The sequence below is a fragment of the Dermacentor albipictus genome, chromosome 7, assembly GCF_038994185.2.
Source record: "Dermacentor albipictus isolate Rhodes 1998 colony chromosome 7, USDA_Dalb.pri_finalv2, whole genome shotgun sequence".
NCBI classification, from domain to species: Eukaryota; Metazoa; Arthropoda; class Arachnida; order Ixodida; family Ixodidae; genus Dermacentor; species Dermacentor albipictus.
In genome coordinates, this window is record NC_091827.1 from 30,229,547 (window position 1) to 30,244,797 (window position 15,251).

Below are 15,251 nucleotides of genomic sequence, written 5' to 3' on the forward strand. Positions count from 1 at the left end.
TGCGTCTACTTCCGGCCACCGAGCGTGACGGACGTGCGATGACGGGCTCCGTCGGAGCGGCTACAGCGGCTATTGCCAGCCGCGGCAACAGGAACTTTTCATCTGAAGAAGGCTACGAGTTGATTTTGCCGAATTTGCCAACAGGTCGTTTTGTTGTTAATACAGTTTTTCTTCACGGAGATGTTCAAGCGCGGCCTTACCGAGTCGAAGATTTTCGCGACGCGTTGTCTGGTATGTCGCTGCTTCCAGAAGTGATCGCCTTAGGGGCGTATCGGATGAGCCACGTGTGGGCCGTAACCTTCAGTAATGCCGAAGCCGTGAAGAAGTTACTCGCCGCGAGTGAATTGAAGGTCAAGGGCCGGCGCTGCGTCGTCATTGATCCTGGAAACCAAGATGTAAAGATGAAAGTGCACTGGCTGTTGCACAACGTTCCAGATGATGACGTGCGGGTGGCCTTCCTTCCTTATGGAAAAGTGACAGACATTAGCAGAGAGCGGTGGCGAGTACACGGAATCAGTGACAAGGGGTCCACAACCAGGTTGGTGTCCATGCGTCTCAAGGCAGGCGTTAAGCTGGAAGATCTACCACACCAGCTGAACGTCGCAGGTGAACAAGCTTTGGTGGTCGTATCAGGCCGTCCGCCGATGTGCCTGCGCTGTCATGCAACGGGGCACATTCGCCGCGACTGCCGGGTTCCAAAATGCAGTGCCTGCCGTAGATTCGGACATGAAGAAGGCCAATGCCCTAAAACGTACGCCAGCGTCGCTGGGCCTACGAGTGGCGAGGATTCATCCGAACTTCTCATGGATGAAAACGACGCTGAAGAAGCTTCGAAGCCGTCAAAAGACACCACAGTCCGCAAAATGGTAACGCTGGCAGCCAACAAACCCTTTTTGGAGGAAAGGCGTCAACCAGCAGAGCGCGAACGGGATACCAAAGACCAGGCCGTGGAAAAAGCCACCACATCGAAGGACGCCTGTCAAGCTATCAGCGAGGATACAAAAGTGGAGGAAACCCAAGAGACCTGCATGGACGTCGTCGAAAGCCTCACTGGACAGTCCACCAAGCGGCCATTGGAAGAGAGCGTCGAGGAAGCAGACAAAGGAGTTGAAGAGACAGAACCACCGCCGAAGGGACTCGGCATAAGACGGTCTTCAGTGAAGCAGAGGCCGTATTTTTCCGCTGAGCGGCGGCCGGCGGAAAAACCTCCGTCTTAACGCCGACTCTCCGCGCAGCGCAACCTTTTGGGGTCTTCGGGAAGACGTGGGGACTCTGAGCAAACTCATTTGCAAGTGTCGTGAAGCCTTCCGGTTAGAAGATGCCTATAGCGCACATTGTGCTGCATACGTGATGTGTCTACAAGGTTCATCTTCGCTGTAAGTGTTATACTATGCTAACAAATTTTTCAGATTCTAAAGGGGTACTGTAATGCGATCATTTTGCAGAATATATAAAAAGAAATGGCGTTAAAATCAGGCACAGCACTACGCATAGCGACGATAAATGTCAGAGGTCTGGCGTCTAGGAGACGTCAGTACCAGCTTAGTCGCCTGCTGTTAGAAAATGAGCTGGATATCGTAGCAGTTCAAGAGACAAAGGTAGAAACGCAGGAACAAAGTGACCGCATGGTATCACCTTTTAGAAATCGGTACAATGTTGCCATAAGTCATGCAGTAGGCTTGTCAGCAGGTTGTGCTCTATTTCTTCGAAATTCTGTTGAGATTGTTGAGGAATCTTTGAGTGTCAGTCAAAGTGGTCGTTATATTGTTTGTGATTTCACCTTCGCAATGAAAAATTGGAGGGTGATTAACGTGTACGCACCAAACAAGGAACATGACCGGCGAGTGTTCTTTGAGGAAATGGAAAAACACCTGCTATGCGATAAGCTGGTCATATTACTGGGTGATTTCAACTGTGTTTGTGAACCAGAAGATAGAGTGAACAAACGACCTATTCGAGATAAAAGTGCAATATTTTTAAGCGCAATAGTGGGTGAACACAATTTAGATGACGTGGGGTCTTTGTTTTCATGTAACTTCCCCCAGTTCACTCATTTTCAAGGAAATAGCCACGCTAGACTAGATAGAGCTTATATATCGACAGCTCTTGTACCTTTGTGCAGTAATTACACAGTCAATCATGTTTCTTTCAGCGACCACAGCTTAGTGTCTTTCTCGCTTGGAGCAGAAAAAAGAAAAAGTACATTTAATTGGCACCTCTGGAAACTTAATGATAATCTATTGGATGACAAACCTTTCGTAGATTACGCAATGGAAAACCTTAATGACTTACTTGAAGATCACCAGAACATAATTGGCAGATGGGAGCTTTTCAAAGAAAAAATAAAGATTAAGGCGATAGAACGGGCTTCAGCACTTAAGCACAGTAAAATAAAACACGAAAAAGAACTGCAAGACCAGTTAGACTTCTTGATCAGCCAAGAAAGTGTTACCCCCGGCCTGCGCAGTAAAGAAATTCGAGACGTCAAGCGACAACTTGAGCTTATCGATGTCGAAAATTATAGAGGAGCAGTGATACGGGCTCGTGCAGAGCATTTGTGGATGGGCGAAACGCCCACCAAACGCGCCCTTAGTGACGAAAAAAGATACGCGACCAAAAAAGAAATCAAAGAAATAAGGTACCGAGGTGTAGTCACAGATAAGAAAAGTGATATAGAAGACGCTTTCGTAGAGCACTTTCGGAAATTGTTTGGTGAAAGGAAAGAAGTAAACAAGGGATTTGTAAACGCTTTTCTTCCACTTATGCCGCAACTAGATGAAAATGCAAAATCAATCCTAGAAACCTCAATTACATTAAAGGAAATTGAAAAATCAATCGATGATTTGAACCCCGGAAAGTCGCCCGGCCCCGATGGACTGGGTTCAGCGTTTTATAAGAAATTTAAAACTCCTATAGCTAAGGCATTGCATGCGGTAATACAAGAGGCATATGACATAGAAGAGCTTCCCCTTTCCTTCCGTCAATCACATATCATTCTCATTCCTAAAACGGACGACCGACTTAAGCAATTATCGGTAGGTTCTTACCGGCCAATTACCCTCTCTAACGTAGATTACAAGATATTCATGAAGGTCTTGGCAAGAAGATTACAAGGTTTTATTAAAGATATAGTCGGACCACACCAGACGTGCGGAATTAAAGGTAGGAGCATAACTACGAACATTCATATAGCAAGAAATATTTTGGAGTGTTGTGATGTTTTTTCCAACCATGTGGCAATGCTCCAAATAGATCTGGAAAAAGCTTTTGACCTTGTTACGCACGAAATATTGTTTGCCATTATGGAATATGTAAATGTAGGGAAAATAATACTGGAAGGTGTAAAAATGTCGTACACTGGATGCTCTGCCTCAATTATAATTAACAAACAAGTCAGCAAAAGCATCCATGTCGTCTCTTCGGTGAAACAAGGGTGTCCTCTGTCGTCACTACTTTTTAGCATTTATTTAGAGCCATTTTGTTTAAAGATTATTCAAAATGAGGAAATAAGAGGCTTTCGTATTATGGCTTGTGAAGTCAAAATATTATCTTACGCCGACGACATAGCTGTTTTCTGTACCGATAGAGAAAGTGTAACAAATGCGATAAAAGATGCCACAGCTTTCTGTCAATACACGGGGAGCAGAATAAACTGGAATAAATGTCAGGGTTTCTGGCATGGTGAATGGGAAAGTGTGCCAGTCACGTACGCCAACATTCAGTGGACGACTACTCCAAGTAAATACCTAGGCGTACCACTACAACACTACAAGGATACACAAGAATACTGGAAAGAACAGACAGACAAGGCTCGAGAGAAAACACAAAAATGGGGAGGACGAGACCTATCAATTTTTTCCCGTGCCACAGTGTGTAACATTTTTATTATTGCTCGAGTATGGTATGTTTTGCAAGCGTTGCACATGTCGCGCATGAGTATTCAACGACTGCACAGAGTGTTGGCTGTTTTTGTATGGAACTCATCGTGGGAAAGGGTGAGCCGCACAAATTTGTTCCTTCCAGTGCGATCGGGAGGACTGGGTTTGATTCATTTGTTCGTGAGACAAATTGTCTCTAGGTTCGTATATTATCGCAATGAAAGAAATCCTTTTTTAAGAAGTGTTATGCAAGTGAGATTGGCGAACGCATTGCCAGATGTCATTGTGTCATCATGCGCCCATATGCAACGCAATGTCCGCGGATACATGCATGAAATTGTTGCGGCTGTGCAGTTTCTAAAAGTAAGATTTTCAATGGAATATCTCAGCGAGGTCAAGAGAAAACGCCTCTACAAAGATCTAATTGATGTGATGATGCCTGTTCCCTTGTATCGAAGGATGTACAATCCTGGGCCAGGCAGCAATGTGTTAAAAAGGGTTAAAAGTATGACTATCCGATCGTCAGTCAAAACTTTCTTTTTCATGCTCCATAGTGGCACACTTTCTACAATACCGTGGCTAAAGGAAAAAGGGTTGTTGGTACCATGGTCGGTTGACTGTGTAATATGCAAAAGGCCTGAAACAATCGAGCACATTTTTCTCGATTGTTGGGATGCCGTATTCTTATGGGACATCTTGCAAAGAACCCTGAAAAAGGAACTGCCGCTTACACCCTACGGCATTCGATTTCTTCCCGTCGAAAGCGAATGTGTGCCGTACGATATGCTAATGATTCTAGTAATGCACAGTGTTTGGAAAACCAGAATGTCAGTGCGTAATGCGGACGTCAACGCGAGGTCAGCCCGGGACAACTTCAACGAAAGCATCGAATATTTACGAGATGTGTACAAACAGAAGGAAGAAAAGCCAGATTGGTGTGTTTATCTGGACGAACTCCTGACCGTAAAGCGTTTTTTTACCCACTTATGCTAGCCAGACACAAGCTAGCATTTTTAATGTGATGTTATGATGGTGTTTTTCACTGTATTGTGCCAAGTTGGCAATAAAGAAAAAAAAAATACTCGTGGCTCAAAAAAAAAAAAAAATACTCGTGGCTCAGTGGTAGCGTCTCCGTCCCACACTCCGGAGACCCTGGTTCGATTCCCACCCAGCCCGTCTTGCAAGAGTTGAGCCAAAGCCACTTCTCCTCTGTCGTGACGTCACGGTGTCACGTGATTTCATGGTCACCGCCGCGCCTGAGGAGCTGGGTTGAGCCCTCGTAATATGCTTCGCATAAAAAGGGGAGGCCCCGCCCAGATGATCGAAGCGGCAAAGTCACTGGCCGTCCGGCGCATGACGTTGGTCCAGAGTGCGCGCCCATTGGTGAATGCTCCTGTGCATTCGCCTGGGAGGAGTAAACGCCCCCTTTTTTGTAAAGTTGTATCCGACTATAGTTGGTTTATGTCATTGTCAGAGATATCGTCATCGGCATCAACGGGTGCCGGCCCGCTCAGTTTGTGCCACGTATCACGAACGATCAAGACATGCGCGGGTCCGGCTCTCGTCCCCGGCATATCGCTCTGGCACCGAAGCCCTCCCTCTCGTCTGACCTTGGACACTCGGCGATGCAGCGAGTCCACAGAAAGGCTGGCTTCCTACGGACCGCGCCCATTCCTCGCCCGTGGAGGACTGCGTGGCTGTCCTTCCAGACGTCGCCGCAGCCTCGTCTCTTCGCGGTCGGCACCCTTGCCTCTTGGTTGACGCGACAGCCCCGTCCGCCCCGTCCACCCGGAGCCGCGCCGCCCGCCCACCCGACGCTATTGGCCGCGGCGAAAGGCAAAGCCAAGAAGTCGACCGAGTGCGAGATGTCTCTGCCGAAGGCCAGGTGGAGGAAGGAGCTGCGGGCGACCGCTGCCGAGGACAACAGCTCCGGTCCTTCGCGAGCGCGTCCCGCTGCCGAGGCGACTCGGCTAAGCCCCTCGACTGAGGACGCCGGTCAGCCTAAAGCAACGAGGGCGAGGCCTTCGGTTCCGGCGCCGCGACACCCGATGCTGCCGCCGTCGGCCGGACACCGTGCTGGGCGCCGCCGCCGCGCGAGGTCACCGCGGGCTTGCCGGACAGCGCTCGGAGGGCGCGTCGGTCCCGGCGTTGGTCGCCGAGTGTTCGGCCACCGGTGGATCGAAACGCGGACACCGGTCGACGATCGACTCGGCAGCAACTACCAGCGGCACGCTGCGGAGGGGTGGACGGCATAGGAAGCGCCGGCCATCGCGCTCCACTTCCGCGAGCGCACGTTGCGTTCGAAGACGCAAGATGAGGAACGTCGCGGTCGCCCTTCGAGGAAGTCCACCCGTGGCCGCGACGGGTTAAGGCGCCGAACGATGCCGCCGCCCTGCAGCCTGCTGTTCTTGCCCTGCAGTTTCTACCGCAGGCTCGGCAGCGAGCTCCGTTCGCTGTCGAAATTATTTCGGACAGCCTCGAACAATTAGACGCGTTGAGCCCAGCATTTGTGGCAATAAATCGGTTCTATGATTGGCACTGCTCTGTACGACATTTTTAATGCGAAGCCATCTTTGCCTCATAATCGCGGCACTTGGCGGTAGGTTTATATAGGTCCGCAAGTAGGCACCTAGGTTCCTGTGTCGCCTCGGTCAATAAAAATGTGTGACCGACGGTAGAACCCAACCTTTGCCGTCGAGCACAGCAACCCGGTGCTCTAAACAATGGGCCGCAATCGCACGCATAATTATCTTGTTCCAAAGCCAGCCAGCTCTGAAAAGCTGGGCGCGTGCGCCGGTTGCCACTTCATCGTCTTGTGAAAGCTCTCCGAACAACCGGCGAACTAGCTTCTTCACTGGGAACTACTTCATCGGGAAGGTGCAACTATCATCATCAGCAATGGCTCGAGCATCGTTGTCTTCTTCCACAGCTGGCTCGTTCGCGTGTTCGCGCCCCCTCGGTGCAACCACTCGAACGCGCTCGTGTCTATGCTCGCGCGTTCGTCGTCGTCTTCCGCAGCTGTCTATGTTGCCCCTCATCATTCCAGCCTAAAATTTCATTGTTCTTCTGTCCTCGTAATGGGCACGCCGCGTTAATTCTCTTTCTTTTTAGCAGCGCAGCTGTTTGAGCTTTCGTTCCGCCGTGGAGCGTTACCAGAAAACTCAGCCCAGCTGTGCGCCACCTCGCGATGCCTAGCAACCACCTGCGAGACACCGAGCCACGTAACCTCCTTGCATCCCACGCGCGTAGGGAGGAGTTGTGACGTCACAGGCGAGTAAAAGCTCGGGCCGGCGTGGCGGTACAGCTCTCGCCTCCTCTGTACTCCGTGCGTACGTGCTGCTGCCATGGAAAGACCGAAGAAAGTTCAGACGCACGAAGAAGAAGCGGCTTACCAGGAAGAGCGCCGTACTGCCAACACGATGCGTCACCTCCGAGCTGATCCGGAACACCGCGCCGAAGCTGCGGCTGAGAAGAGGCGACGCCGAGTCGAGGATGCCGAGTTTCAGTCCAGGGAACGCGACAGTCGGCGTCTGAACGCTCGACGTCGCCGAGAAAGCGACCCCGGCATGCGACTGCTCGAAAACTTCCAGCGTCAAGCCCGCCGACACACGGGCGGTGCGAACGGCCGCTTCCAGCGCGAATTTCTGGCCATATATAGTTTCGGCACAGCTAGCTGTCGCCTGTTGCAGCGATGACATGGCCACAATTAGTACATGACCGGGGTTGTTGGAGAAGTATGGGAGCAGCCTTTGCCCTGCCATAGGCGTAAACAGGCTGATGATGATGATGATGATGATGAGCTGTCGCCTCTATGACCTACAAGGAAGCTCGGCGCGTGGTTCGGCGGGACTACCGCTCGACGAAGGAGAACCGATCCTGCCCATCGCGCAGAGGCCGCCGCCGATCCGAGGGTCCCGATTGTTGAGCCAGAGACAACGAACGCTGCCAACTGAATGCTCGGCGCCACCGCGTTCCGGGTTTGCGCGTCACCGACAACTTGCAACGCCAAGCCCACGAATCCATGGGAACCCGCCGTGGTTGCTCAGTGGCTATGGTATTGGGCTGCTGAGCACGAGGTCGCGGGATCGAATCCCGGCCATGGCGGCCGCATTTCGATGGGGGCGAAATGCGAAAACACCCGTGTATACTTAGATTTAGGCGCACGTTAAAGAAACCCCAGGGGGTCGAAATTTCCAGAGTCCCCGCACGACGGCGTGCCGCGTAATCAGAAAATGCTTTTGGCACGTAAAAGCCCATAATTTAATTTTTTTAACGAATCCATGTCAGGCGTCCAGTTTTTCTTGACTTGCCAACGTTAGGTGTGTGCACGTTGGAAGGACATTTTACGACCTATTCTTGCACCGCGGTCGTGGGCGAATATTGGTAACTTCGAATGCGAATGTGACGGATCTGATTCGACAATATTACATTGGGGAATTTCATGCTAAAGTGATAGCTTTCTTGCTTGTATTGCGGTAGCACTTATATAGACACTCCAAGCGCATTTCTGCCGTCGCCGTCGCCGTGCGTAGACAGAAGGGGGGGGGGGGGGGAGGGGGCGTTCTATTTCGTTCTACTCTCGGGCGGCCGCGCACCCCCGATCGGGCCCCTGTATCTTGAAAACCATCTGTGACGGGGACAGAGTCGGCCGTGAGCCGTGTTTTCGCGGCTGAGTTCGCGCTGATGCGAGACGCAGCACGAAGGTCAGTGCGCTCGCTGCTGCTGCCGCGCTTCCTCACTTCACCGTTTTGACAAAGAGTTTCCGCGGTCGCATCGCGCAAGGTGTGTACATGTTTGATTGTGCACGCGTGACACCATGCTTGTTAATTTAGCTAGTAAACCTATGTTTGCAACTTTATACGGTCGCTAAAGCTACTGTCCTTACTTCCTATAGCTGTCCACTAATTTGCAATCGCAATCGATCATTCGCCTTTCGGGCGAAATATAGCTACTTTATTTTAATATATGAGGATTATAGATATTGGTGCCTGCACTTGTCGATGGCTACGCCTTTCCACTAGAGATGCTCAAATAATGAGGGCCAACAATATAAAAAATTACATGAAATCGCATTGAAATTGAAAGTCAACTCAATAAACATTCAGCCTTGTTACATGAACTAAAAAAGTCACAAGAACACGGAAATGCAAAGTCCGGTCACATAAGCGCAATGAACTCAACACAAACTCCAGTCGCATAGTCAGGGGGCATAAGAAACACGGAATAAGTGTTGTGCAATACCCGACGTTTAACGACACGTTTCCGGTATCCGAAATCGCTTCCGCGGCATTAAACCAGGGAAAGCATAGCCTTTAAGCTCCTCACCATAAATCGTGAGGGTATATTGCCCTATATGAGGCGTATATTTGGGCCCCACCTACGGGCTCATACAAAAGCACCTGAATCCAGGCACAGAATGGACCAAAGTCAGGCGAAATATTGAACACATACACCGAGTTTATCATCAATAACTCGATAGTGTACGAGGATATCGCTCGTACACAATCGCTCCTACACTCCGCAGAAATCTATGGAGTGCCATTAACGCTCGCGTTTGCAAAATGAACGTGTTGGCCATGGACCTAGCACTCTTCTTGAGGCTGAAGAGCGCCTGCGGTCCAACGCTATTAAGTCCTGCGTTAAACGTTGTTTCTGTGTGTCCTGCCGCGGACGTTCAAGTAGGTGATGTTGTTCATCCTTAAAGGAGTACTGACACAAAAAAAAAATCCATGTGGTTTTTTCTGCTTTAATAAGTAGCTAATGACCCAGTAATCACGGCACGAGGCCTCATTTACTTCAGAGCGCGACAGGTAATTATCTGCAGTCTTTTTTGTAGCGATCAGTCCAAGTTTCGGTTTCAGAGAGCAACGAAACGGTCCACCGGGAGTGTAAACAAAGTTGTCACGTGTTCGCAAAAAGCCATGACGCATGCTCTGCCGCGCAGCCAGCGTGCGGCGCGCCGGGACGCGAGCTTCGTGTTGCTAGTCGTCTGCTACGCCTGCACGTGGTTTGCCATGTCCTCGCCATCATCGTCGTCGTCGTCCTCGTTTTCGTCGTCCAGCGACAACGATTTCCTGCATGTGGGAGTCGCCGCCGTATTAGACGTGGCCAATCACTTTCAATTTGACCCACTGGAGAGCAGCGACTCGGATATTGCGGCCGGCGACGGCGAGCACGTGTAAAGAGCACGTGTAAAGCCGCATGGCAGCCAACGAAAATTCGTGACGTAGCCACATGACGTAGCGTTTTCTTGGCTATTTACAGACCCGGGTGATGTCAATGTCGCCAGGTGCTCTGTTTTACGGTTGGCTGCGCGCACGTACTTTAAAATTGATTTTAAATATGTTCTAAGCGATATTCGCCGCTGATATTTTACACACGATGTGTGTGTGACCCACCAAATCGATCTCACAAGTTATCTCGACTTCAAATTTTTGTGTCAGTACTCCTTTAACCGCGCTATCCACAAGTGAGTTGTGGAGTATCAACTATGGAAATATTGTGCGGTATCGGGCCGGACACGATGAAGCAGCGTTTCAGAGGCCTACGTAACTAGCCCGGTCTACCACACTAGTTCTGCTCGCATCTACAGTGTGGAGATGATTTTCGTTTCAAGCGAAGGGACAACGTCAGGTGAATCCCTCCAAGGTTTGGAATTCTGATCGAACCTTCTTTCTTTGTCCAATTCGCGCCCTTTGGATGGTTGGACGGACGGCGTCTCGCAAGATGAACTGCACAGGGTTACAACAGTGAGGAGGCAAATTATAGAAGAGCGGGGAAGGAAGCGCAGGCCTCAATGATTGGCGCGGCGCGACAGCAGATGCGCCAACTTGGGAAGTGTCGAACAGAAAACTCGAAGTGTATTCAACCTACGCGATCACATCCTAGTGTGCAGAATATCGCAGGTCTGGGCGCTTCGTTCTCCTTCCTCTTTCTTTTCTTGCGGTATCTCTCGTTTCTATTTGTCTTACAAAGCATACTTATTCCGTAGGCTGCCTAAGGCAGCGCTGCGATATAAAATACATTGCACCATTAAAAGTAAGTAAATAAGTGTGTAAATGCGCACCAATGTAACCCACACCCTTACACTCGAAACAGGTGTAGGGGGCGTGACTTACCGACACATTTACACCCTTATTTACTTTCAAGGGTGCAGTTTATTTACAGTGTGTTTCGACGAGACCCTGCTCCGTATACCATTTCTTCTTTAGGCTACGCTAAACATACGATCAAGTTCGCAAACGTGTAAGTAGTCGTATAGAGGCCAGGTCTTATTGCAATCGTGTCTTCTCAATCAAAGTTATTCTTTTTTTTTTCTTTCAGGGAACGCTACCTATCATTCCTCTGTGAGGACGGAATCAGACTGCACGCTGAAATGCGGGGACGACCTCTCCGTACCCCTCTCATACTGCGGGACAGTTTCCTCGCATCGGACGAGTGGACCAAAGTGGCAAAAAAAAAAAAAACGTTCCAAGCCGCACCAAGTATATACCACGAATATATTACGACGTCCATAAACGTTTAACGCCACGGGGCAGGAACGCTGGAGGGCTCGGTATCCTATATACAGAGCTATGAAGATATCTGCCGAATTATACACCCTCTTCCGCGCCGTCGAATGTGTAAGGTGGGCTTCGTGAACGAGATTATGCGGGTAATCAATATCAATTTCCCCTCCTCCTGGATGACCGCCTCTACACGAGGCCTCTGGAATCGCCGCAAATATAGCTCTTCAACCGCACGCTCGCTTGAGGCTTCGCGCGCGTGAGCGTATGCGTATACACACACTTCCGTCTATATCGTGCTTCAGGGCCTCGACCCTTTCGAACGCTGCTCACGTTCGTGCATGCATCGAGATGGCCTTCAAGGTGCATGCCCGTCGTCCAGCCTCTTATTAAACCCTTCTCTCTCTCTCTCTCAGTTCATCTCTGCTAATATAGACGTATACCAATCACGATCATCGCTCAGTCCGCGTTCAACGCCTGAGTCTCCTCCTCGGCACGTGCAGGGTACAGCCACCCTTGAACGCTCGTATTCCTACACGTGCGGCGACTCGCAATAGCCCGGCTGATTATATACGCCGTCGAGCACGATCCATCGGACATATGGCGCAGTATATATATATATATATATATATATATATATATATATATATATATATATATATATATATATATATATATATATATATATATAAATTCAGCGTAATTTTTTGGAATAGAGCCTATTTAAACCTTCTCTTGCCGCCTCGTCCTCATCCTGCTCCGTGGCTAAGCCCTGCGTAGGCCCTGACCGAGTGACCGCAAACTTGCGTAATGATCGCGTAAGTGGTTCGCTATGATTACACACTTGGAAAACGACCGACGGTCACGCGAGCGAACCAGCGAAAGATCGAGCGATCGAGGAGGGAGAGGAGACGCCGCCGCGAAATTGAATGCTGCGGGTGCGACGCGCTAAAACGCGCGAACAGCACTGCTGGCCACAGTGCTTGCCCGTATGGGCTCCGTATAGTCCGCGTGGGGATAACAGTGCGCTCTCTAGTGGTTAAGATTTTGAAGGCATTTACAGTTAACCGTTCGTCGCAGCGGAAAAAGAAAATGACAGGCGTAACATTGAGAGAGACGGAAGACAGCGCTCTAGATTAAAGGGGAAGCAGGTCTGTCTGATGTTCAATAGCAGAGCTAGGGTGGTTGCTTGGGCTAGTTGGTAATTCATGATCAAAATAACGTACAGCGCGAAGGACAAAGACAGCGATAGACGACATACAGAGCGCTCTGTATGTCATCTATCGCTGTCCTTGTCCTTCGCGCTGCACGTTATTTTGATCAATAGCAGAGATTCGTAAGGGCTCATTCTGACCGACGACTCGCAGAGGCCGCACGATAAAGTTGGTCGCGAAGCGACCGCTCGCAAAAAGGTCGGTGATTGGTCGAAAAGCGACATTTTTGGATCTGTCGCTCGCTTTTCGATATATCAGTCGCGCGAATGCAGCCGCGAAGTTCCTGAACCAATCAGATGCGCAGGAACAGGACGTCTTTTATACGCAGACGCTTATTTTGCGTGGCGATTGCGATGTGCGAGCACACGTAAACGGCATCCGTCGCTAAGTATTTCGCCGTTGACGATGGACAGGTCACGCTACCGCTGGGGAACGTCGGTCGCCGTTAGTCGCTCCTTCGCCGCGATCGGTCACGTGACCTCTGTCAGTCGCCCGTGTCATTTAGCTCCAAGAGCGAGAAAAAAAAATGCGAGTTTGCCAGACCGTGTAATGCGTAGAGCAAACAACTGCCTGTCAACAGAAGTTAGGGAATTGAGGCCTATAGGGAAGAGAATGTACAGTGGAGGCCGGCGGAGAATTGGGTGGTGTGCACAAAGTAGGATATATCTTGACGCACGTAAAGTGAGCTAGTCAGGTGGCGCAAGACGAGGGTGACTGCATGGGGATCGCTTGGAAAGGCTTTCGCTTTGTGCCGGACATGAAAGAAGCTGAAGAAGAAGGAGAAGAATATAATGATGATGCATATACCTTAGAGAGTATATACGTCTTTCAAAGCCTCTCGCTCCATCGTCTCTGCGTATTGGTGGTTTCCTGTCGTGTTTTGACATTAGACACAGACAAACCCGTGTCAAGTGTCCCAGCGTATAAGCAAACCATTGGATGCAGCGAGGGCGTGTAAATTAGGAGCCAGGCGTCGCGGGCGCGGAGAAATCTGGCGTCGCTGTTTCCGCTTTCCCACCTTTTCTCGTGCAGTTCGTTGGAGGTAAACGGCGGATGCGGACCAGGAACTGCGGAAAATTGTTTATTTGTGGTAAATATGTTGCACATTTTATATCTGTGGTTGCCGTGCGCCTTGTAGCGAATACTTTTCGCTACACTAAGCCTTGGAACTGGGCTGACCGTAACAGACGAGGCCAAGGGCTAAAAATAAAATTTGTACTAAATGCACATGGGCCAATTACACAGGAGCTTGTTCCGTGTTGTCTGCGTCATTTGTGTCGTTCGTAGGGCTTTTTTTTTTATTTCATAATAACTGATTCTATCTAGGGCAACAGACAATTAGTACTAGTACTTTCGCATCTTGCTGTGATTATGAGGAACTAATGCACTAAACACGCCTGATACCATTTTTGTGGATGCTTCATCTTCTTAAGGTATGTTTTAAACGACAAGAAGGGGGTTAACAAAGGGCCCGATTTTTATTAGTCATAGGAAGCCAACGAACACTGACACCAAGGACAACATAGGGGAAATTACTTGCGTTTAATAAATGAAATAAACAAACCATAAATGAATGGACATCAAAGTGGGTGAAAAAACTTGCCGCAGGCGGGGAACGATCCCACAACCTTCGCGAAGGTATTTTCCCCTATGTTGTCCTTGGTGTCAGTGTTCTTTGGCTTCTTACAATAAGGTATCTTTTAGGCGCTCTTCATGTTTTGTGAAAGACATACGGGATGGGTGGGCATTCTCATGCGCCTTAGTATGCCGGAACTCATTACACCACCAGCGAACAGTACTAACAGCGAACAGTACAGTACTAAGAGTACTAAGACAGCAGTACTCTTCTTTCGGCCACCCCCTCGCCGCACACCAGGCAAGACCAGTGAAGTGTTGCTCATCCAACAGTCGAGATACTGAACCTTATTCATTCACTATTCGTTTAGGTTACCACTAGTGATTGAATGATGATTTTAATAATCATATAAGATTAATACAACTATATAGCGGAAGCGGGCTATGACCACATAACTCTACTCAGTGTGGCACCTACACCCGCTGTGGTTGCTCTGTGGCTATGGTGTTATACCGCTGAGCACGAGGTCGCGGGATCGAATCCCGGCCACTGCGGCCGCATTTCGATGGGGGCGAAATGCGAAAACACCCGTGTACTTAGATTTAGGCGCACTTAAAGAACCCCAGGCGGTCTAAATTTCCGGAGTCCTCCACTACGGCGTGCCTCATAATCAGAAAGTGGTTTTGGCACGTAAAACCCCATAATTTAATTTTTTTTGTCCGTTTAGGCTACGAGTAGTGATTGAATAATTGAGTTTAATAATCATATAAGATTAATACAACTATATAGCGGAAGCGGGCTATGACCACATAACTCTACTCAGTGTGACACCTACACTTTAAGTTTTGTGCGTTTCCGCTTGGCTGACGTGCGAACCGCAGCTTTCACTTGCACACGTCGTTCGTGTGAGACTAACCCCCCGTATTCGGAAATGCATCTCAACTTGAAGCACATGCTCGATTTGATATAGATGACGCCTCGTTCGAACATGCCCAAGACGCTCATCGCGTTTCGTTTGGTGCGTTCACGACAGGCGTCCTTTAAATCAAGTCAAGCGTGAGCTTCAATTTCAGATGCA

At 49.4% G+C, this 15,251-nt stretch overlaps 1 protein-coding gene across 1 annotated transcript; it reads left to right on the forward strand.

The window, feature by feature from the left end:
• Positions 1-18: 18 nt before the first annotated feature.
• On the forward strand, positions 19-11,870 carry LOC135918301 (uncharacterized). The gene is made up of 2 exons (XM_070521192.1): positions 19-1,376; positions 11,202-11,870. The coding sequence occupies exon 1, from the start codon at positions 39-41 to the stop codon at positions 1,215-1,217; it is 1,179 nt and encodes a 392-aa protein (XP_070377293.1). The 5' UTR covers positions 19-38; the 3' UTR covers positions 1,218-1,376; positions 11,202-11,870.
• Positions 11,871-15,251: the final 3,381 nt, after the last annotated feature.

Coding starts and splice junctions, on each gene's coding strand:
- LOC135918301 (XM_070521192.1), top strand. CDS start 39: ATGACGGGCTCCGTCGGAGCGGCTACAGCGGCTATTGCCAGCCGCGGC.